Source organism: Bufo bufo, chromosome 9 (assembly GCF_905171765.1).
Source record: "Bufo bufo chromosome 9, aBufBuf1.1, whole genome shotgun sequence".
Classification (NCBI taxonomy): Eukaryota; Metazoa; Chordata; class Amphibia; order Anura; family Bufonidae; genus Bufo; species Bufo bufo.
Window position 1 is genome coordinate 220,251,816 of NC_053397.1, and position 22,914 is coordinate 220,274,729.

At 45.3% G+C, this 22,914-nt stretch overlaps 1 protein-coding gene across 1 annotated transcript; it reads left to right on the forward strand.

Annotated features, from left to right (window-relative positions):
• The first annotated feature begins 303 nt into the window (after positions 1 to 303).
• On the forward strand, positions 304 to 22,914 carry LOC120978654 (E3 ubiquitin-protein ligase RNF170-like). Its single transcript, XM_040406917.1, has 6 exons — positions 304 to 407; positions 5,467 to 5,542; positions 5,624 to 5,732; positions 17,089 to 17,162; positions 18,934 to 19,047; positions 21,925 to 22,914. The coding sequence occupies exons 1-6, from the start codon at positions 370 to 372 to the stop codon at positions 22,228 to 22,230; spliced, it is 717 nt and encodes a 238-aa protein (XP_040262851.1). The 5' UTR covers positions 304 to 369; the 3' UTR covers positions 22,231 to 22,914.

Below are 22,914 nucleotides of genomic sequence, written 5' to 3' on the forward strand. Positions count from 1 at the left end.
CAGCCATAGGCAACTCTATAGGCTTGCAGTAACATATGTTTAGTAAATACATTTGGCAGCTCCATTCAATAGTGTACGCCTTGATTGCAGTGTGAACAGAGCCCACACTGCATTCAGATGACCTATTGGATTGCCGCAGCCGTCGCCAATGTTAGTAAATAGGACCTCTTGTATTTCGTGCCTTCTGGTGTCACATGAATTTCATAGCATGGCCGCTGTGGATTCTGTCTTATTATAAAAACCTTGACACCGGGTTAATCATTAACTGCGTGACTTGCAGGTCTGTGTGCACTGACTCCGACTTACAACAGTGCGCTGTCAGCTGGTGCCCAGCGAAGACGTGCGAGCGAAACCTCCAGCGATACCAGCATGCTCCCACACACCTTCTGCAGCCCCGTCCAGTCCAGGTAAGAGGATCCGAAGCTGAAAAAGTCTGAAATCCAGATATAAAGATGTCTATTATTATTATAGTGTTATTGTTATTATTTAGTGTTATGATTACTGAAGTTCCTACTGACTCCTGGTGTCCGGAAAAATAGGTTTTCTCCAGATTTCTATCTAATGATAGATAGATAGTCTATCTATCTATCTATCTATCTATCTATCTATCTCATTATCAGTAGCGTTATCTATCATCTATCTCATTAGTTTGTCTATCTGTCTGTCTATCTATCTTCTATACCAGGGATCAGCAACCTCCGGCACTCCAGCTGTTCTGAAACTACAACTCCCAGAATCCTCCTTTCACTTCTATGGGAGTTACAAGAAAGCGTGCATGCTTGGAGTTGTAGTTGCACAGCAGCTGGAGGGCCGCAGGTTGCTGATCCCTGTTCTATATCATCTTTACACAGAGTCTAATAAAAGAAACAGCGAAACAAATTCTACATATATAAGATTTTACATGATACTTTTAAATGGTCAAAAAGGTTTAAATGAAATCTCTGTTTTTAACAGTAGTAGGACCCCCATTAAATGACTGCTATAATAGCTAAATAACCAAAAGAAGAATACTACTGGATAATTATAAGCCCTCCAATGGCCCCGGCAGTGTTGACACTGTAACATGAAAGCTCTGTATGTTGTAATAGTGGAGGACTCCACTGATGAAAGCTCCATATTATTAGCAGAGAGGACTGAGCGGAAGAAACATGAAGCATGGCTGGATCCGGATTGTTATTGCCCTGCATGCTATCAGTTTAGTTCTGCATCATTTCCCATTATCATAACAATCTGCAGAAAACGCTCGGCCACTAGTGGGAAGTGACGCATCGCAGACAATTAATTACAGGTGATAATAACATGGAGACCAGGAGTCAAGTTCTGACCACATGGTTTCCCTGCATTCTGTATACATAGAGCAAAGGAACAGCTGTCAGCAGCACCTACAAGTCATGTCCAGGGGACATCTGTGCAGGTTCTATGTCCTTATAGGAATGTGTATATTCACTTTCAACACAGATTATATATAGAATTATTCTACATAAAAAGTTATGTCTCTAAATATACAACATTACTTATCTTCTGCTGATCCTGAATTTCATCATACATTATACTCCAGAGCTGCACTCACTATTCTGCTGGTGGAGTCACTGTGTACACACATTACTTATCCTGTACTGTTCTTGAGTTACATCCTGTATTATACTCCAGAGCTGCACTCACTATTCTGCTGGTGCAGTGACTGTGTACATACATTACTTATACTGTACTGATCCTGAGTTACATCCTGTATTATACTCCAGAGCTGCACTCGCTGTTCTGCTGGTGGAGTCACTGTGTACATACAGTACATTACTTATCCTGTACTGATACTGAGTTACATCTGTATTATACTCCAGAGCTGCACTCACTATTCTGCTGGTGCAGTCACTGTGTACATACATTACTTCTCCTGTACTGATCCTGAGTTACATCCTGTATTATACTCCAGAGCGGCACTCACTATTCTGCTGGTGCAGTCACTGTGTACATACATTACATTACATATCCTGTACTCATCCTGAATTACATCCTTTATTATACTCCAGAGCTGCACTCACTATTCTGCTGGTGCAGTCACTGTGTACATACATTACTTATCCTGTACTGATCCTGAGTTACATCCTGTATTACACTCCAGAGCTGCACTCACTATTCTGCTGGTGCAGTCACTGTGTACATACATTACTTATCCTGAGTTACATCCTGTATTATACTCCAGAGCTGCACTCACTATTCTGCTGGTGCAGTCACTGTGTACATACATTACTTATCCTGCACTGATCCTGAGTTACATCCTGTATTATACTCCAGAGCTGCACTCACTATTCTGCTGGTGCAGTCACTGTGTACATACATTACTTATCCTGTACTGATCCTGAGTTACATCCTGTATTATACTCCAGAGCTGCACTCACTATTCTGCTGGTGCAGTCACTGTGTACATACATTACTTATCCTGCACTGATCCTGAGTTACATCCTGTATTATACTCCAGAGCTGCACTCACTATTCTGCTGGTGCAGTCACATACATTACATTATCCTGATCCTGTTTAAGGTATTATACTTGTGTAAGCACATCCGACTAACAGCTTAGCTAAGCTCCTGTACTGCAGGGGGTCTTTTAGTTTATTCCACATAATATAGTTTTCTCCAATCAGATGACCATAGAACTTGTCAGCTTTGCTGTATAGACTGGGAAAAGAGAAGCAGAGTCATCTCATTTTTATACTTGAGCTCCTTTATCTTATTTAGTTTTCCCTATGTTCAGTGTCTGGTGTACAGATACAGATAACACTTTTCAGGATGCAGAACAATCTCTGTGCAGACACTGAACAAGCAAAGAAAGCGTGGAGATTTATGCTCTGAAGCCTGCAGAATTGCGGATACTACTACGAAGTATAATACAGAGTGTAATGTATCAGTACAATGCAATAATATAATATAATGCAAATATAAATATGTAATTTCAAGATCTGGAAATTTTTATAATACCGGCACCTGTTTTTATTTTGCCATACCCCCCCCCCCCTCTTATAATTAATTTTTTGAATGTCTAGTAATCCAGAATATTTGATAACCTGATCATCTGAACTGTCCAATTGCAGATGAAAGGAATCTGTGCTCCAAAGTATGAACCTCAAAAACACTTTCCTCGACCCTCTCTGTTCAGCCTGTGCTCCCTGGTTCATAAATGCAATGTGGGGCAGAAATGTATAGATACAATCCTTCCTGCTCTATCTCACCAACCTGACTTTTTAGTTGCTATAGAGCTGTGAATATGTTGATGAACCAGATAGCTCAGGATGAGCACTGCTGTAAGTCCCTATCGGATAAGGGAGGAGGCCATAGTACAGTGAGGAAGCAGTTAACCTGCCATTCTGCACCTTGGCTGAGGCTGCACGAGGGCAGCAGTGTTTGTAAACTGCACCGTGCTCCGGTTTTATCTCAGTGTAGGTCACGGAGTTTTCTTCTTTTATCTCACATTTTTCTTCTATCTGTGTATACACAGCCCTTTGAACCGCAGCAGCACTCCCTAGTGATGGCGTCCATAGTACAGGCCCAAGAGGCGTCTGTGACGTGGATGCAAAGTAGATGATGGCGACCGATGGCTGGAAACAGTGCGTTATATGACAGGAAGCACGTAACATACAGAAGCGCACATAGCAACTGTATGTACATATAGAACGTCACATGTGAGAACCGGGCCCAAATGAAACGGAAAAAATGACAAATATTAGAATATAACGTAGTCATATAATGAGTGCAGTCACAGTGCTGCGTCTCCGCAAAACCACAGCGCATAATGGCAGAGCCGTAGACACACGTTTTTGTTGGCAATGTTTGAATTTATACATTTTTACTATTGTTGATTTTATTGTTACAATTATATTTTGTCTTCATCTGCTTATGTAGTATCACTTTTTTATTCTTTTCACTACTACCGCCATAGGGCCCCATAACGAACCTTCATCAGGACCATTGATAGTGTAGCTCCTTAGTTGGGCGGTATGTGTGTGTGGAGTATATATAGTGTATTTACCGTATGTATGTGTACCATGTATATGGTGTATTTATGTGTATGTGTGTTGCATACGGTATATATGGTGTATGTATATGTAAACGTGTCGTGACGCCGCTGAGTAGGGAACCTGTTGTTAAAAATCTGAATCCCAACCCTGTTTATCCGCATTGAATGACAATGGGGCTAATCCATGGTGCACGAAATTTGGGCATATTTGCGCCACAAATACTTGTATTTAAAGGGAACCTGTCACCAGGATTTTGGGTATAGAGCTGAGGACATGGGTTGCTAGATGGCCGCTAGCACATCTGTAATATCCAGTCCCCATAGCTCTGTGTGCTTTTATTGTGTAAAAAAAACGATTTGATACATATGCTAATTAACCTGAGATGAGTCCAGCAGAAGGAGCCCAGCATCGCCCCGCATCCTCAGAATCTCCTCCTTGCTCCCCGACGTCAGAAAGCTAGAGCGCTGTAATCTCGCAGCTAGTCAGCTAGCGCATGCGCAGTTCGTTCCCTGAGGCTGATGCCAGCACAGGGAAGGAACACTGAGGACACTGCGCATGCACTAGCTCACGCATCGCGAGATTACGGCGCTCTTGCTTTCTGATGTCGGAGAGCAAGGAGGAGATTCGGAGGATGCGGGGCGGTGCTGGGCTCCTTCACGCTGGACTCATCTCAGGTTAATTTGCATATGTATTAAATCGTTTTTTTTACACAATAAAAGCACACAGAGCTATGGGGACTGGGTATTGCGGATGTGCTAGCGGCCATCTAGCAACCCATGTCCTCAGCTCTATGCACAAAATCCCGGTGACCGGTTCCCTTTAAGCTCTGAATCTTGCAGTTAAATATGTGTCCAATGTGCAATGTTGAAATCTGACATGTGAGCATGCCCATTGCATGACCGTTGTTGTTGTTGTTGTTGTTATTATATAATTATCATTTTTGATTTATCATCATTTGTGTTATTTAGTGGGGCAAACTTTAAAACCACACAACCCAAGCAAGTACTTGGAGCCCCAGAGATCAGGGGGCCCACTGCTGACCGATATATTAATTTTATTTGTATTAATTAGTATATTTTATCCTTTCTGTATTTGAACTTCATCTTTGTCGTCTTCTTGTTATTAATTAGTATTTTTATCATTGATGTATTTGTCTTCCAGCTGCTTATAATAATAATAATAATAATAATATTAATATTTTTAGCATTACTGCATTTGCCCTCAATCTGCTTATTATTATTTAGCATTTTTATCATTGATATATTTGCTCTCCATCTGTTTATTATTTAGTTTATTTTAATCATTACTGTATTTGCCCTTCAGCTGCTTATTTACTATTATTATTACTGTTCTTACTAACACTAGTTTTGCTCTCCATGTGCATCTATTATTAAGATTTTTATTATTACACATTATAATATACTCAATGTTTTAAATTATTATTCTGTTCTCAGGTGTTGTGCAATGGACAAAGCAGAGATGAGCCTCCAAAGAAACAGCAGTGAGACATTCCCCCCACCAGCCTACAAAGTGAGTGTTTAGTAACATGTTTCCAGTTTACCGCGCTTTCATGGTTAGTAGTTATATAAATAAATCTCTTGAATTTTTCAGGAGTCGCATAAAAGCCGCCAGTCTCGCTTCCACAACGACCTGAACTGCCCAGTGTGTCTTCAGACCGCGACATCCCCAGTGGAGACCAACTGCGGCCATTTATTCTGCGGTGAGTCAGGCTCTCGTGAAATCGTCAGACCTCTTTATTTGCATCGTCCCTTGTCATTAAACTGGGCTTAAAGACAAACTTTAACGTGGCGCAATTATCGCATCACTGAACGGAGGATTATTGGCAAAATTAAAACCAAGCCCCTAGTTACAGCAGAATCAATAAAAATGCTGTCACCTATCAAAGTAATGATTCACTTTTACGGAAACAATCACCGCTGCTTCAGGGTCGTGGCCCTTTTTACATTTACAGAGTATGGGGGAGGGTATTGGGCTACAAAATAATACTTTTAGAAATGATAAAATGCCATTTGGTGGCCAATTACAGTTTTGTAGCACAGGCCAGTATTGTGCGACACGTGGTGTCATTGTGTGACAGGCGGGTTTAATCTGAAATCCTGGTGTACTTGACGGGTACAAGTGAAATCCAGTCACTCCAGGTCAACATTGTCACAAGGTTTTGGGTGCAGTGTCCGTATGGGACCCTCACTGGGACCTAGGAGCGGATTGTGGGCGTCAGGCTCCTTACCTTTTTCCTTGAAACCACTTGCCTTCACCTTCTGGAGAAGCCACCCAATCTGTGGGATGCTTGGGTGGCACCTGGATAGACACCAGGACGCAGCAAAGAGACATTAGGAGAGGTTCTTGACCCTTTGGGGGCTAAACGCTTGGAGGATTAGGGACAGTTAGGGGTCTTTCACCTTCTAAAATGGATTTGAAATCTCCTCATGTGTATGGGGGTCTCTTGACTCTCTCTCTCTCTTAGTGGCAAGTGTCAGCAGTTGGATTTCAACATGGCCAATCCTTTTCTTCTGGTGTCTGGAAGCCAGGGGCTTACACAGATTTCACAGGGGCCCATAGCAAAACCTGCGTGTGTCAACCACTTCCAGGCAATGCAGAATCCAAGCAGCAATGTCCCAGTTCTCTGACGAATTAACATTTTTCAGCCAAACTGATGCATTCTGAGCGGATCCTTATCCATTCAGAATGCATTAAGGGCAAACTGATCCGTTTTGGAGCCCTGAATGGATCTCACAAACGGAAAGCCAAAACGCGAGTGTGAAAGTTGCCTAAATTGACTTCTCTTCTGTTATAAAGCTGTTGGCCACTAGAGGGAGCTCAGTGCAAAGGAATTTGTATACTGTACTTACCATTGGTCGCGTTGCACTGAGCTCCACCTAGTGGCCACTAGATGAAAACACAACACTGTTTTCTTGCCTGGAGAAGAGGCAGAGGAGTTAAGCGACGCAGGGGTGCACCACCAATGAGGCCAGGTAGCACCTGGTAGGGGCAAGAGGGGGGCAGCGGAAGGGCCATGGGCAATGAGCACTTTCTTTGTGGCAAAGGGGTTAGGTTAAGAAATTGTCATTGGGGGGCGCTCCACTCTTTTTCATGCAGTTGGCTAACACAAAATGCAATCTTTCAAAAAGTTAAAAAAAATAAAAAAAATACAAACATTGTGCAAGATCGTCTTTGAGCCAATGGTCATGCTCCCCTGACCTGTCCACCCCCTCCGCCTGCAGAGACATGCAGGGAGGTGACAACTGGCAAAGCAGTGACAACCAGTCACAACAAACACCGCGCTCCATCAGGGCGGCAGCGACTGACTGGGATCATCCTCAGCTGGTAGTTTTTTGCTTTTGTGGATAGAAATCGTGGCAAATCAAAGATAGACCCATGTGTTCTCCACAATGCGATTAATGGAAGAGTAACAGTCGCCTCTCACGTCCGGCTCTTAGCGTCTCATAAAAATGTGACATGGAGAACGCAAATCATCTCTGAGGTTCTTAAAAGAGCTATGTCTGATTGGTGAGGGTCAAACACCCGGGACTCCCGTCCTGTGAGCACCGCTGCCTTCTCGCAGCTCACCAAGCACAGCGCCCTACATTGTATAGTGGCTGCACTTGGTATTGCACTCGGCCCCATTCACTTGAATAGGGCTGAGCTGCTCCTAGGCCATGTGATTGATGAATGTGTCATCACTGGACCTAGGAAAATCTGAGTGAAGGCTGCGGCGTTACTACCTTCTCAAACAGCTGATCGGCAGGGGTCCCGGGTGTCGGACTCCCACCGATTAGATACATCAGTATACAAATCCCAGAAAACCCCTTTAATTATAAAGACAAGGGAGGACAGAGTGTGCACTGAGATCACTGGGGTTCAGAGGTCAGGGGCCCCAGACTGGAGTATTGTGGTGCCCATTCTTCCCAGTATAGGCACACATGGGCATACGGGGCATTGACAGGGATGTAAAGGAACAGATCAGAGCAGGGATCTTCTATTTCAGCGTAAATGTCCCGTAGGTAAACACGACCTGCTGCCCATAATGCCCTCGACACAGGGATTTAGAAACTTCCTTGTATTACAACATCAGTTACTAATGTCAGTTCTGAGCAAATTCTGTGCAAACGTTTAAATGGACTGTGAAGTCAGTGTGCTAACATCAACACGAAGGGTTGCATCATCCTATAGTACATTCCTAATCCGAAAAGACAGTCATGTATCTACACAGTCACTCTACCAGCAGAATAGTGAGTGCAGCTCTGGAGGATAATACAGGATGTAACTAGGTGATTTTCCTAGTCTTTGACGGAAAGTCATGGTTTTATTAAAGACACGGAGGCGAGTATTGCTATCTCCTTCTTTACTGTCACCACACAGCAGCAAAGAAAAAACTTTACATAACATGACGTAACCATAGTAACATCTCCCTCCCCTCATAGTCCATATAATAGACGGCTCCTCCTATAGATCCTCCTCTTTCTTTACGAGCCTGACACCATGACCGGAACCACCGAACACGAAACCGGAACCTTGAATCGGGAAAACGACCAGCACGGAACCACCGGAACCTCCGAACGAACACCATCAGCTGAGATCACTGGAACCCTTCTTCCTTGAAAGCCAACATGGCTATAACTGGAGCAGAGCAATTGAAGCCCGTAGCGAATCAACTTCCTCCTGAAAGTGATAAACAAATTAAGCAATGGGCAGAAGAATACATCGCTAGTCATACGCGATCCTGCCATAATAAATATCTTAAACCGACTATGCAGACAAAGCATGCAAATCAGAGTAAAAACCACAGTAAATACATTGTAAGGGAGGGAATCCCCGGGTGGGCAATACTCGCCTCCGTGTCTTTAATAAAACCATGACTTTCCGTCAAAGACTAGGAAAATCACCTAGTTTTACAGCAAGACACGGAGGCTCCTATTGCTAAGTTTAAAGTTGAGCAATCACAGCAGAAAACAAATGTGGAGGCGGTCTAAAATAATACTCCCTGAATGTCGATGCCGAAGACCAGTCCGCAAGACGTAGAATATCCTCCAATCGTGCCCCCGAAACAGCCAAGGCGGTAGCTGATGCGCCTCTAGCGGAATGAGCTGTAAATATGGAAGTATCAATTCCTGCTAACGACATAATCCACTTCATCCAACGCGCCAAAGTAGGGCTGGAGACAGGACCAAATGGATGCCGAATGGACAAGAAAAGCTGAGGAACCGAAGACAACCGGTAAGCACGCGTCCGAGATTCATACTCCTTCAAACAAGCCACCGGACAAAGAACCGGTGAGGCTGGAAACGATGGGTAAGAAACCGACCTAATGTTGGTCTTAGTACGTCTGGATATATTGAAGGTGACCCCTTCCGGAGTAAATGATCTGGCGTCATGATCAAGCGCCCGAACATCAGAGACCCGCTTACAGGATATCAGGCAAAAAAGAACCACTAACTTAGCCGACAACTGCCGTAAGGTGAGATCCGGGTTACCTGGCCAGTTGGATAAAAAGGACAAAACCAAAGAAACGTCCCAAGTCGTGGTAAAGCGAGGACGGGGAGGACGAGACATGCGGGAACCGCGAAGCAAACGCGATACGGAAGGGTGCTGTCCCGCAGGGACACCATCAAAACCCTGATGCGTAGACGAAATAGCGGATCTGAACAAATTAATTGTGCGATAAGCTTTACCCGCTTCGAAAAGAGAGGTAAGAAAATCTAAAAGATGGGTCACAGGGGCCGAAACGGGATCCAAGTCCCGTTCCACGCACCAACTAGACCAAGATCGCCAGGCTGCCCGATAAGATTTTCTGGTGCCGGGAGCCCATGCGTTGTCCAAAAGGCGTCTAGTTGCCTCTGAAATATTACCGATTTCTCCAGGCGTCCTGAGATCCGGCAGGCTATCAGACGTAGGGATCCGTCCAACAGGAGCGGGTGGTGTAAACCTCGAGGGTCCTGGAGGAGATCCATCCGATTCGGGAGAAGAAACGGCACATCTATCAGGAGACCCAGTAGTGACGGAAACCAAGCCTGAGTCCCCCAGAAGGGAACCACCACTACCAATTCGGCCAGATGACGACGAACATGTAACATCATCCTCGGGATCATAGCAAATGGCGGGAATGCATACATCAGCGGACCGGACCAGGGTTGCAGGAACGCGTCCACTGCCTCTGCCGCCGGATCCGGGCGCCAGCTGAAAAACCGTGGAAGCTGGGTGTTCAGACGTGAGGCAAATAGGTCTATCGCAAAAGGACCCCAATTCCTGGATAACTCTGAAAATGTTTCTGGCGCTAGCATCCAATCGCTGCTGTCCGTAAGGTATCGAGAGCCCCAATCCGCCCGACTGTTGTGGAGTCCCGGGAGGAATTCCGCTTGAACCATGACATCCCTGGAGAGACAAAAGGCCCAGAAATCTTTCGCTAACCGAGCCAAGGTAGCCGAGCGCGTACCTCCCAACCGGTTGATGTATCGCACTGCAGACACATTGTCCATCCTCAAACGAATGCACGCCCGAGCCATCCCGTTGGTGAAACTCCGAATGGCAAAGGAACCGGCAAGAAGTTCCAACGCGTTGATATGAAGTCGCGCCTCTTCTGTGGACCACCGGCCACCCGTGGAGATCCCGTTGCAGTGGGCACCCCAACCGTGAAGGCTGGCGTCCGACTCGACAGTGAAATCGGGATGTAAACCGAATATCGCTTTGCCGTTCCAAGCTTCCAGGTTGTCGATCCACCAAGCGATCTCTTCCCGAGATTCCGGGTCCAGGATCAGAGTGTCTGCGAACGCAGCGCCAGAGCGGAGATGCGCTATCTTCAAGCGCTGCAGGGCCCTGTAGTGCAATGGGGCCGGAAACACTGCTTGGATCGAAGAGGCAAGAAGACCTATGATCCTGGCCAAATGGCGTAGGGACAGCCGAGGAATAGACAGGGCATGTCTGAGTTCCTTGCGTATGGAACGCAGCTTCGTTGCGGGAAGCGAGAGGGATTCGGAAACCGAATCCACGGTAAACCCCAAAAACTCCATCCTCTGCGATGGTTCTAAGCATGACTTCTCGTGGTTGACTAGAAAACCTAGACGGGATAGAAGGTCCGTCGTCCAGCTGAGATGTATCAACAGAGTCGAGGCTGACTGGTGCATGACAAGAATGTCGTCCAGGTATATTATGAGGCGTACCCCACGACTGCGGAGCCAGGCCACCACTGGTCGCATAAGTTTTGTGAAGCACCATGGCGCTGAGGAAAGGCCGAAAGGGAGGCAAGAGAACCTCCAGATTTCTCCCCTCCACAGGAAACGCAGTAAGTCCCTGGATGGGGCGGACACAGGTACTGTTAAGTAAGCGTCCTTGAGGTCTAGTTTTACAAACCAATCGCCCGTCATGAGGAGATCTCGGAGTAGATGGATGCCCTCCATCTTGAAGTGGCGATAGCGGACGATCGCATTCAGAGCCCGTAAATTGATAACAGGGCGCATCTGACCCCCTTTCTTCTGGACCAGAAAGATAGAGCTGATGACACCTGACATGCCTGGTGGTGCCCTCTCGATCGCCCGCTTGTGGTAGAGGGAAGAGAGTTCTAGGTCTACCAGCGCGGCGTCGGGGCGAGACAGCAGGGAGGTGGGAGGGGTTGGAATCTGGTCTGGCGAAGCCACGAGCTCCACGTGGAAGCCTTCTACAGTGGATAAAATCCAAGGGTCGGATGTTATTGCCGCCCAAGCAGGGGAAAAATGCAGGAGTCTGCCCCCTATGCAATGCTCCAAAGAAGCCCCCATCGGGGGAGGACTTACCGAAATGTCGTCTTGAGGACTGATTTCCTCTGTAGGGTCTGCCACGCCATTGTCCACCTCTGGCCGGGAAGAACGGGGATGGAAACCTCTGTTCCTGGAAGGCGGGGCGTTGATGAAAGGAGCCTCTGCCCGCGTTGCGGGTTTGAAAATTGGAACGGCCGGACAGACGGCCCCTAATACTGCCGGCCCTGGTGGAGACCCGTCCCTGGAATACTCTCCTAATTGAAGATTGGGCCTTATCTAGGGCAGTGAAAGCTCCCACGAACCGGCTTAAATCCTTTATAAAGGAGTCTCCAAAGAGATGACCCTGAGCATCTGCGCCTGATTCGGTAAGGGCCAGGTTGGCCAGTTTCGGGTCAATTTTAAATAAAATTGCCTTCCTTCTCTCTATTGCTAGAGAGGAATTGGCGTTGCCAGCAATGCAGATTGCCCGCTGGATCCAGCCTCTCATTTCCTCAGGGTCAATAGGGGACCCATCTGATCTGGCATTCTCAGCCATCTCAAACAGTTTGGTTAGAGGACCAAACACATCTAGGAGCTTGTCCTGACAGCTGCGCAGAGCTGAGTCTAACCCCTTACGGGGATTCCAGCCGGACTTGGCAAGGAATTGTGTGACCTTGGGATCTACCACAGGGGTGTCACAAACCTTATTAGGCACAATGGGCCTAGGGCATTCAGCCTTCATCTTATTTCTCGCCTCCTTGCTAAGGGGGCGGCGGACCCAATGTTCCAGGTATTTACCAACATGGTCCGTCGGCAGCCACTCCGCCGATCTGGGATGGTGGAGGGCGTTAGGGTCAAACATGGGCTCTCCCAAATGGTCAACAAGGGAGGAAGCCGGAGTGGCCCTCGCAGAGGAATCCTTCACTTGAGAAGTGGAAGGAGTGGGGCAGAGGGGGGAACTGGGCCCCGCATGCGTTTCATCCTCAGACTCAGCATTTGTATCAGCAAAGGCCTCCTCATCTGACCCAATATCGGCGTCAGAATCACTCAATTGTTGCGCTCTAGCGCATTTCCAAGGCCGCGCCCGTTCTGCCTGGCGCGGAAAGGCTCTCTTACGCGATCTATGCGCGTGTTCAAGGGTGGCCGGAGGCGCACCAGTCAATTGTACCTGTGACACAGGACTATTCATAGGAGGTTGCTGAGCTGTGGGGACCGCAGGCTGCACAGACCCTGAAACAGGGTGACCAGACAGAGCCTGTGCTATCGTCTGAGACAGCACAGAGGACATGGAGTCCATTGCAGCAGTAATTGCGGCCGTGACAGAGCGCTGCAGCGCTACTGCCTGAGTGTCAACTCCAATATGGGCATCCCTATCAGGGGAGGAGGGTGTAGAGGCCTCATGGGTAGGCTCGGATCGAGGCATGATAGGAACCAGGACGGTCTCCCTGTATAACTGACTGATGGTGGCACTAGGTTACACTGCTCTAATGGTGGGGCTAAATGAGGGCTTAATAGGCCGGATATATTTGTTATATTGCAGGGCAAGCAGAATAGGTACTGAAACAGGGTTAGTCACCCGATGTGCAGGAGCGCCGGAGCCGGCGACTGGATCCTAGGACGGAAGCGGAGAACCAGGAAGTGCCGCCGAGATCCCGCGAGAATCGGCGGGAACAAACAGAGAAAACTAAAATGGCCGCCGAAATCCCGCGAGAACAGCGGGAGACGGCCCAAGGAGTACCAATATGGCCGCCGAGATCTCGCGAGATCACGCGGCCATAGGAAAAGACTGAGGTGAGCGCGGGAACGCAGCGCCGATGGGGTAGGAACGGAACCTGCAAAGGAATAATATAATGGGGTACAATGATAAACCGCAATAATCGGCACCTATAGGGCCAGAGGGGGAGGACTAGGTAAAACAGGCCTAATAACCTTAATAAAATGAAAATGATATGAGCACAGGGAGCAAAGTCCCAGGCAATGAACAGCAAGAAACACGCTAGCAGAAGCGTGAAATAACAGCAAGTGACAATACACAGTAATATAATCACATATATAAGCTATATATAAGATATAAAATCTAAACACAGGAGCTGCCAAAATGAGTACTTATCTTGGTGGCAGCAGCAAAGAAAGAGGAGGATCTATAGGAGGAGCCGTCTATTATATGGACTATGAGGGGAGGGAGATGTTACTATGGTTACGTCATGTTATGTAAAGTTTTTTCTTTGCTGCTGTGTGGTGACAGTAAAGAAGGAGATAGCAATAGGAGCCTCCGTGTCTTGCTGTAAAACTCAGGATCAGTACAGGATAAGTAATGTATGTACACAGTGACTCTACCAGCAGAATAGTGAGTGCAGCTCTGGAGGATAATACAGGATGTAACTCAGGATCAGTACAGGATAAGTAATGTATGTACACAGTGACTGCACCAGCAGAATAGTGAGTACAGCTCTGGAGTATAATACAGGATGTAACTCAGGATCAGTACAGGATAAGAAATGTAATGTATGTACACAGTGACTGCACCAGCAGAATAGTGAGTGCAGCTCTGGAGTATAATACAGGATGTAACTCAGGATCAGTACAGGATAAGTAATGTAATGTATGTACACAGTGACTGCACCAGCAGAATAGTGAGTGCAGCTCTGGAGTGTAATACAGGATGTAACTCAGGATCAGTACAGGATAAGTAATGTAATGTATGTACACAGTAACTGCACCAGCAGAATAGTGAGTGCAGCTCTGGAGTATAATACAGGATGTAACTCAGGATCAGTACAGGATAAGTAATGTATGTACACAGTGACTGCACCAGCAGAATAGTGAGTGCAGCTCTGGAGTATAATACAGGATGTAACTCAGGATCAGTACAGGATAAGTAATGTATGTACACAGTGAGTGCACCAGCAGAATAGTGAGTGCAGCTCTGGAGTGTAATACAGGATGTACACAGTTTTCTATACAGATTATAACTATGTACAGCAACTGCAAAGCCCTTACTACATTACAGGTGCTCCGGTGCTGATCATGGCTTTCAGTGGAGGAGGTCACTGCTGGCATTTTGTTTAGAAATCCCTGACATCAGGGAGCGATGTCGCTCTGTTCTGATCTTCTGGCTGTGATCATTTACAAGCAGCAGGTTAAGGTCATTGTGTCTTGTAACCGAATGTGATGATGAAGGGCCCAGAACTACAGTCCTATCAATGACAGTGGAAGTGACAGCAGTGCCATGTAACGATGAGTCAGTGAACTTCTCTGCTGCACCAGCCTCCAGCAATGGAAAGGTTAAAGACTTATCTGGTCAGTTTAGTTACACATTGCATCACCTGAATCCCATGGTGTAGGGCACTGCACCCAATGATTCCTGACCTAAAAAAAAAAAAGTCTGGTAGCGGCTTAAAAAGTCTTCACTGCCTTTGATTCAATGACTATTTTTAAACCCTCTGCTATATTTTGACAACACTGCAGCAAATTGTGCTGGTTTGATGAGACAAGTCTTATCGACGCCCCCTGCTGTTCAGTAGGCAGAACTGCATGATAGGCACTTTGGATTAGGCTACATGCACACGACCGTTGTGTGTTTTGTGGTCCGCAAATCGCGGATGGCGTCCGTGTGCGTTCCGCAATTTGCGGAACGGCACGGACAGCCTTTAATATAACTGCCTATTCTTGTCCGCAAAGCGCGGGCAAGAATAGGACATGTTAGGTTTTTTTTGCGGGGCCACGGAACAGAGCAACGGATGCGGACAGCACACGGAGTGCTGTCCGCATCTTTTGTGGCCCCGTTGAAGTGAATGGGTCCGCGTCCGAGCCGCCAAAACTGCGGCTCGTGTGCGGACCAAATCAACGGCCGTGTGCATGAGGCCTTACTGTGCACTTGCAGGATAAAGTGTCTGAGAGGATGAGCGGAGACAGGAAAAAGCTTCAGGAGAACATTTAGAATGTTTCCATTCACTGACAGCAAACACAGATCTTGAAAATGATGGGCGATTTGAAATATAAGTATCTGTGTACCCGTGTTTTTTTTAAAGGAGCCCGAATAGCATATGTCGAGATACGTGATATAGATCGACAGGTAGATAGATAATATAGTAGAGGCCGGTTACAAAGTTGCTTCTTATGTTTAATTGGATGTATTTATAGGATCAGATCCCTTTTAACCCTTTGCTGCCTGTGCCCCGGTGTGACAGCTGTATAATAAGCGCACTATGAGGTGTAGCATCAGCAATGTTTCTTTCAAATCTTTTATTACATTATTACACAACATTTTGGTTTTGTTGTGAAAGAACATAATAATTGTCCTGGTCATGTGTTCGGTAACTGATTGCTAGCTCTTAGGGCTATTTCTATAGACACCGTGTATACGGGATAGATCCGCACAGCCTGGGCACTGAAGGAAGTGGCTTCAGAGAGAGTTCATAAAATGGGGTTTTTTATTTTTATTTGCCTGCTCGATGCCGGAGCCAGCTGGACCGCCATCCTCAGGAAATGCCCGGGGTCTGGCGCACCGCCGCCTCGTTACAACAAACAATGCCATGCTGCCCATGACAGGGACGGGCACTCGGCCAAGTGAATAAGTCATTGTATACCTTCAAAAACTGTCACAAATTGTGAGCAGGAAACGTCTGAAGCAATTTGTTCTAATTCCTGCTCAGCTGCCCTTTCATTTTCACATTCATCCTAAAACATATGTCCAGGAAACCGACCGGAAACCCCGAGCACAAATATGTATTCATGTGTTCAGTGCAATTATCAGGACAGCTCTCAGTGATACATGCAGGCACCTGCACTGTGGGGGAGGGGGTGCCGTATGCATTAACCCTTAAAATTCTGCAGAGATTCTTCCATATCCACTGGCCAGTGAACAACTTAAAGGGGTAGTCCAGTTTTGGAAAAATGTACATGACTACATTGACATTACTCATCCGATACATTTTGCACAGATTCTGCCGGTTCATTTACCACCATCGCATATAATACTGGGCGTAATCATCCATATTTAGTAACTGTGGCCACGTGATACAGACTCTTTGCATATTCGTTTTCCATGGAGCATTGCCAATAAGTCTCCACACAGGACTGGTCTCTTTAAGAAGATTCAGCACCCTGCCTTGGATGCACTACAATCTGTGGCTCCCCAGCTATTGTGAAACCATAACTCCCATCATGTCCTGACCAGATTTCAATTTTGGTGATAAATTAGGGATCTGTACTCCCTGCAAACATAAGGACCAGTGACGTTGAAGGCAGAGCATCAATGTGAATGCATGATTTATTTTTAGTTTTTTCGTTGTAATTTTAAAAGTTCCAGGAGTTGTGAATTGATCTCTATTATTCCTTATCCATTAGGTCCCTGTCTCATTGAGTACTGGAACCACGACCCTTGGTTGGGAGCCATCAGTTGTCCCCTCTGCAGACAAAAGGTATCGCTTAAGTCAATGATGTTGAACTTACAGTAAAATTCCTGTAAAATAAGAGTATCCAATAGTGTAGAACGTCTGATAATCCAGCACACAACTGCAAAATAAGTAGTAGACACAATCTATTATTTAAAAACCCATTTGGTGTTAGTATTTTTATTGGGCTGACTTATTTGAGATCCTCTAAGGCCTCTTTCACACGGGCGTTGCGGGAAAAGGTGCGGGTGCGTTGCGGGAACACGCACAATTTTTTTGCGCGAGTGCAAAACATTGTAATGCGTTTTGAACTCGCGTGAGAAAGATCGCGCATGTTTGGCACCCAAACCAGAAGTTCGGGCTTGGGATCGGTGTTCTGTAGATTGTATTATTTTCCCTTATAACATGGTTATAAGGGAAAATAATAGCATTCTGAATACAGAATGCATAGTAAAACAGCGCTGGAGGGGTTAAAAAAAATAAAAAATAATTTAACTCACCTTAATCCACTTGATCGCGAAGCCCGGCATCTCCTTCTGTCTTCATCTTAGCTGTGCAGTAACAGGACCTGTGGTGACGTCACTCCGGTCATCACATGATCCATCACCATGGTAAAAGATCATGTGACGGACCATGTGATGACCGGAGTGACGTCACCACAGGTCCTGTTCCTGCACACAGCTAAGATAAAGACAGAAGAGATGCCGGGCTGCGCGATCAAGTGGATTAAGGTGAGTTAAATTATTATTATTTTTTTTTAACCCCTCCAGCGCTATTGTACTATGCATTCTGTATTCAGAATGCTATTATTTTCCCTTATAACCATTTTCAAAGGGGAAATAATAATGATCGGGTCTCCATCCCGATTGTCTCCTAGCAACCGTGCGTGAAAATCGCACCGCAACCGCACTTGCTTGCGGATGCTTGCAATTTTCACGCAACCCCATTCAGAATATAGAGCATGCTGCGATTTTCACGCAACGCACAAGTGATGCTTGAAAATCACCGCTCGTGTGCTCAGCCCCATAGAAATGAATGGGTCGGAATTCAGTGCGGGTGCAATGCGTTCAACTCACGCATCGCATCCGCACGGAATACTCGCCCGTGTGAAAGGGGCCTAAGACAGGGATACCGAACCTGCTGCACTCTATCTGTTGCAAAACTACAACTCCCAGCATGCTCTGACAGCTGTAGGTTGTTCGGGCATGATTTTTTTTGGCAATAGCTGGAGGAACACAGGTTGGGCATCGCTTCTCTAAGGTTATGTTCACCTAATATCCAATATGTAGTTTCTATGTATCTATGTATGTATCCAGTTGATAATCCCGAACATTTAAGAATTAGGCCCCTTTAACGTCCTGTGTCAGATCAAAGGCATTTTAATAGCAGTAAAGATATAAAATACAGTGCATTTTTGATTAATAATGAGGTCAGCAGAAGTGCTCAATGATAAGGTGAAAAGTGTCTAGAACCCACATCACAAATCTAGCACAATGTCTTTTTTTGATGCAATTTGAGCCAGATTTCTGGACCACTTTACTTAATGAATTTCCCCCCAAGAGTAGTATATCTGCATGACGCAGCGCCCCCTCCTATAAACATCCTTATGCTCTACTCCGGTTCTAAACCGTACAGAATCCATTTGTGATTCAGATTTCCCACCTTCCTAAATATGGAATAGGGCTCCACTTTCTGCCCAGGCCCACCATAGACCATAGACTAAAATCAGAGACCACCCTGCATTGTGCACCGCACTCAGCACCTGTTCTAACAGGACGTCGCTGCCTTCCTCCTATAGGTGCACATGCTCCACAGTGATATTTGTGATGCTCAGCAGCACAGTCAGACAAGCAGAGCCGTCATACAAGACATCAGACGATACAACAATCGCTTCTCCGGAAAACCGCGACCTGTGAGTATACGACTCCATACACACTGTATATCATTAAATGATGTCCATGTTTTTATGTAAATTCATTTAACGTTCTTTGCAGAAAAATTGCATAAGATACTATTACAGGGGTGCAAATCTCTGCACAGAGTTACAGATGTAGCACATGTTAACTTGACACTTAACAGGTTAGGGGGCGTTCACATCACCATTGTGTTTCTGTTCTTCTGATGGATCACAAAAATGGATCCTGTGCATCCGTTATGCACATTTGACACCCGTTTTAGCTATTTCCGTCATGGATCCGTTATTTGAAACGGAAAAGAAGTCTTGTAGACAAGATTTTTGTTTCCGTTATAAATGACGGAAAGGGCTCTAACGGAAAAATACAGACACTTTTTCTCCACCATTGAAATGAATGCCATTTGAGACTGAGCCGTTCTTTTCCATTATTTTGAAAAAAAATAATAATTGAAAGGTGTAACGGAACACAAAACGGTGATGTGAACTCTCGTTACACACATTCAACAACCTTTAAATTGGCTTGAAAGTAAAGTTACATTTTGCTGCAATTGTGTATTTAAATTGTCCAGTTAACAATTTCTCTGTCTGTACAGGATAAAATTCTATCTGCCTGCAGCCACCTCTAGGGGGAGCTCAGAAGTTTCCTGGAGATGGATCTACCATTGGGTTCAATATGAGCTGTACAGATTTGTAGGCTGTGAGCTCCCCCTAGTGTCGACTGCAGGCAGCTAGAGTTTTATTAATTAACAATGGTTGTGTAAAGAGAAGCAGGTGATCTGTCCCCTATACCGATATATCATGAGATTAATCTGCACAGAGTTTTGGATCTATTTGCATATAAGGTGAAGAAAACCAATGCCAGGAACACTGTATGGGATCTGTATAAAAGATTATTCATCATCAGTCTATATCATTCTGCAGCTAAGATGGTGAGGGCCACAGTCAGCTCTTGTGGATCAGTGGCTTCTCAGATATTAGGGGTCTGGTCAGGATGTCTAAAGAGATTGACGCTTCTCGTTGAAAGTGACCTTTAAGCTGTTGTAAAGCAGCACCTGCGACATAGACCAGGAAATGTCTGACTGCACAATATGCAAATTCTGAAAGGCGGCCACATAGCAGAGCTCCTGGACCAGCAACACTGTGTACAATATAGTTACCCAGTATACAACGTAACAACACTGTGTACAATATAGTTACCCAGTATACAACGTAACAACACTGCGTACAATATAGTTACCCAGTATACAACGTAACAACACTGTGTACAATATAGTTACCCAGTATACAACGTAACAAAACTGTGTACAATATAGTTACCCAGTATACAACGTAACAACACTGTGTACAATATAGTTACCCAGTATACAATGTAACAACACTGTGTACAATATAGTTACCCAGTATACAACGTAACAACACTGTGTACAATATAGTTACCCAGTATACAATGTAAAAACGCTGTGTACAATATAATTACCCAGTATACAATGTAACAACACTGCGTACAATGTAACGATACGGTGTACAATATAATGACACAGTATACAATGTAACGACACTGTGTACAATGTAACAACACGGCATGCAGTGTAAAAATTCTGCATACAATACAACACTGTATACAATGTAACAATCCTACATGCAATACAACACTGTATACAATGTAACAATCCTACATGTATAGTAATAACACTGCCTCTCACACTGATCATGTTATAATGTAGTCTTAGATGCCGGTCTTAATAAAGCCCCATCACTGGCAGTGGATCGCCAAAGTTATAACTTCAGCGCATCCAGCACCACTTCTAAATGTAGCTTCAGCTTCCGAACTGTCTTACATTTAAACCATTTCCTACGCTTAGAAAATGATGAATGAGACGGGCCCCCCGGCCTGTCCCTTCCTGGCCCACTTTTTTTAGACCTGACATGAACAGGGTGAAGTCGCTAAGACTAACCGCTGCGCCGCAATCTACGCCTGAAATACTCCTAATATAGGCGTATTTCAGGTTAATAAATGACCCCCAATATCTGTCAGAGGTGAATACACACAGCAGAGCGCCCCTGTGCCAGAGTATTATAAAGGCCCTTGCTCTCAAAAACTCAGTGTAGAGCTCCCCCTTATGTCTTCCTTACAATCCCTCAAAGGGTTTCTCACTTCAGCCAATAGCATTTATTATGTGGGCCCTTCCTAATGTATGGTGATTCTCCATATTGCCTCCTTTGCTGGCTGGATTCCGTTTTCCATCACATTATACACTGATCGTTTCCATGGTTACAACAACACTGCAATCCATCAGCGGTGGTCGTGCTTGCACATTATAGAGAAAAAGCGCCGGCCTATGTGCGCTCCCTCGGTCCCGGCCACCAGAGAGGCTGACGTTCTTTCCTATAGTGTACAAGCACCACCACCACTGATGGAATGCAGGGTGGTCTGTAACCATGGAAACGAGCAGTGTATAATGTGATGGAAAACTGAATCCAGCCAGCAAAGGAAGCAATATGGAGAATCACCATACATAATACTTGTATTAACTTTCTCTACATGATAAATGCCATTTGCTGATGTGAGAGGACCCCTTTAAGTGATTGTAAAATTAGAAAATTTAACTGTTCAGTCCATTACATGCAATCAAGACATTAGTAGCAGCTTTTAAGGTGAGAATGGGCCCCTATACCTACTGGGCCTCTGTATGACTGTGCATTTGCCTGGAGATTTTAAGCAAAATCTATTCCCCTGTAGATTCTGCTTATTATATATTCATGCTATTTATGCCACACGTAATACGGACGTTCCACATGGTGGTAAACATGACACAGTCCTGGATGTAGTAGACTCATTGAGGCTCATTTTATCTCTTGTCCTTTTTCTTGCAGCTCACTGACTACCTATATGACCTGCCATCACTTTTACACCTGGCTCTAAGGAGGATCTTCACCATGGGTGGACTTGTGTGGATCTTCTGTCTCAGGATAGTCGTGTGCCTGTTTGGCGCCATCATGTGTTTGTCTTCACCATTCGTCGTCATCCCCGATCCCCTCTGCGGCGTCCTCAGCATCATTGACGACCTTGTCGTGATCTTTCTTCTCCTCATCTGCATGATCAACATCTTACCGCAGTTGCGGTCGGAGGGAATGACCATGGTTCACACGGCCACACAGAGCATCATGTCCGAGTCCTGAGAGATCCATCGACGTAGGTGTGATTGTACTCTACACGGATGTTACAGGACCTTCCATGACAAATACTAGAACCGAATGGAGAGAAGTATTGGATTTAAGCTGCTCTCAACCTCAGCACCCAGAGATCACTGGGACTTCAGGCCATTTCTACATATGTAGACTTAAAGGGACGGTATACTTTAAGTTTTTCTATGGTTTCCTTTAATCAGCCATGACAAGGCAGTGACTGTTGGGTACGTCAATGGGATGACTCCTGACCTGTACCAATGCAGAGACCTTTATAACGCAGCTGTAGTGTTATAAGCTGCGGACTTCAGATGTATTGGCCCTTTAAATAACATCTTCTAGGATGTATTGTTTCATATGTGAGGTTGTAATTGTATTTGTAACATTAGAAGAATGGGGATTCTGTAAATATGACGTCTTCTTCTCCCCCCTTGTACTTGAATGCATCATGTTACAGGATTGATGTATATTTGTAACTATATTTATTTTCCATTATCGAACTGAGGATTTTTTTTGCAATAAAATGTTGCAAATATAAATTTTGTCATCTGTATTCCGTCTGATGGTAACCACTACTGTATATTCCTACCAAGATCTCTTAGTGTTTCATGTATACAGCTCCTATGCAGACCTATGTGTCTCCATGGTTACAGACTACAAACAAACCAATGTGTAGTC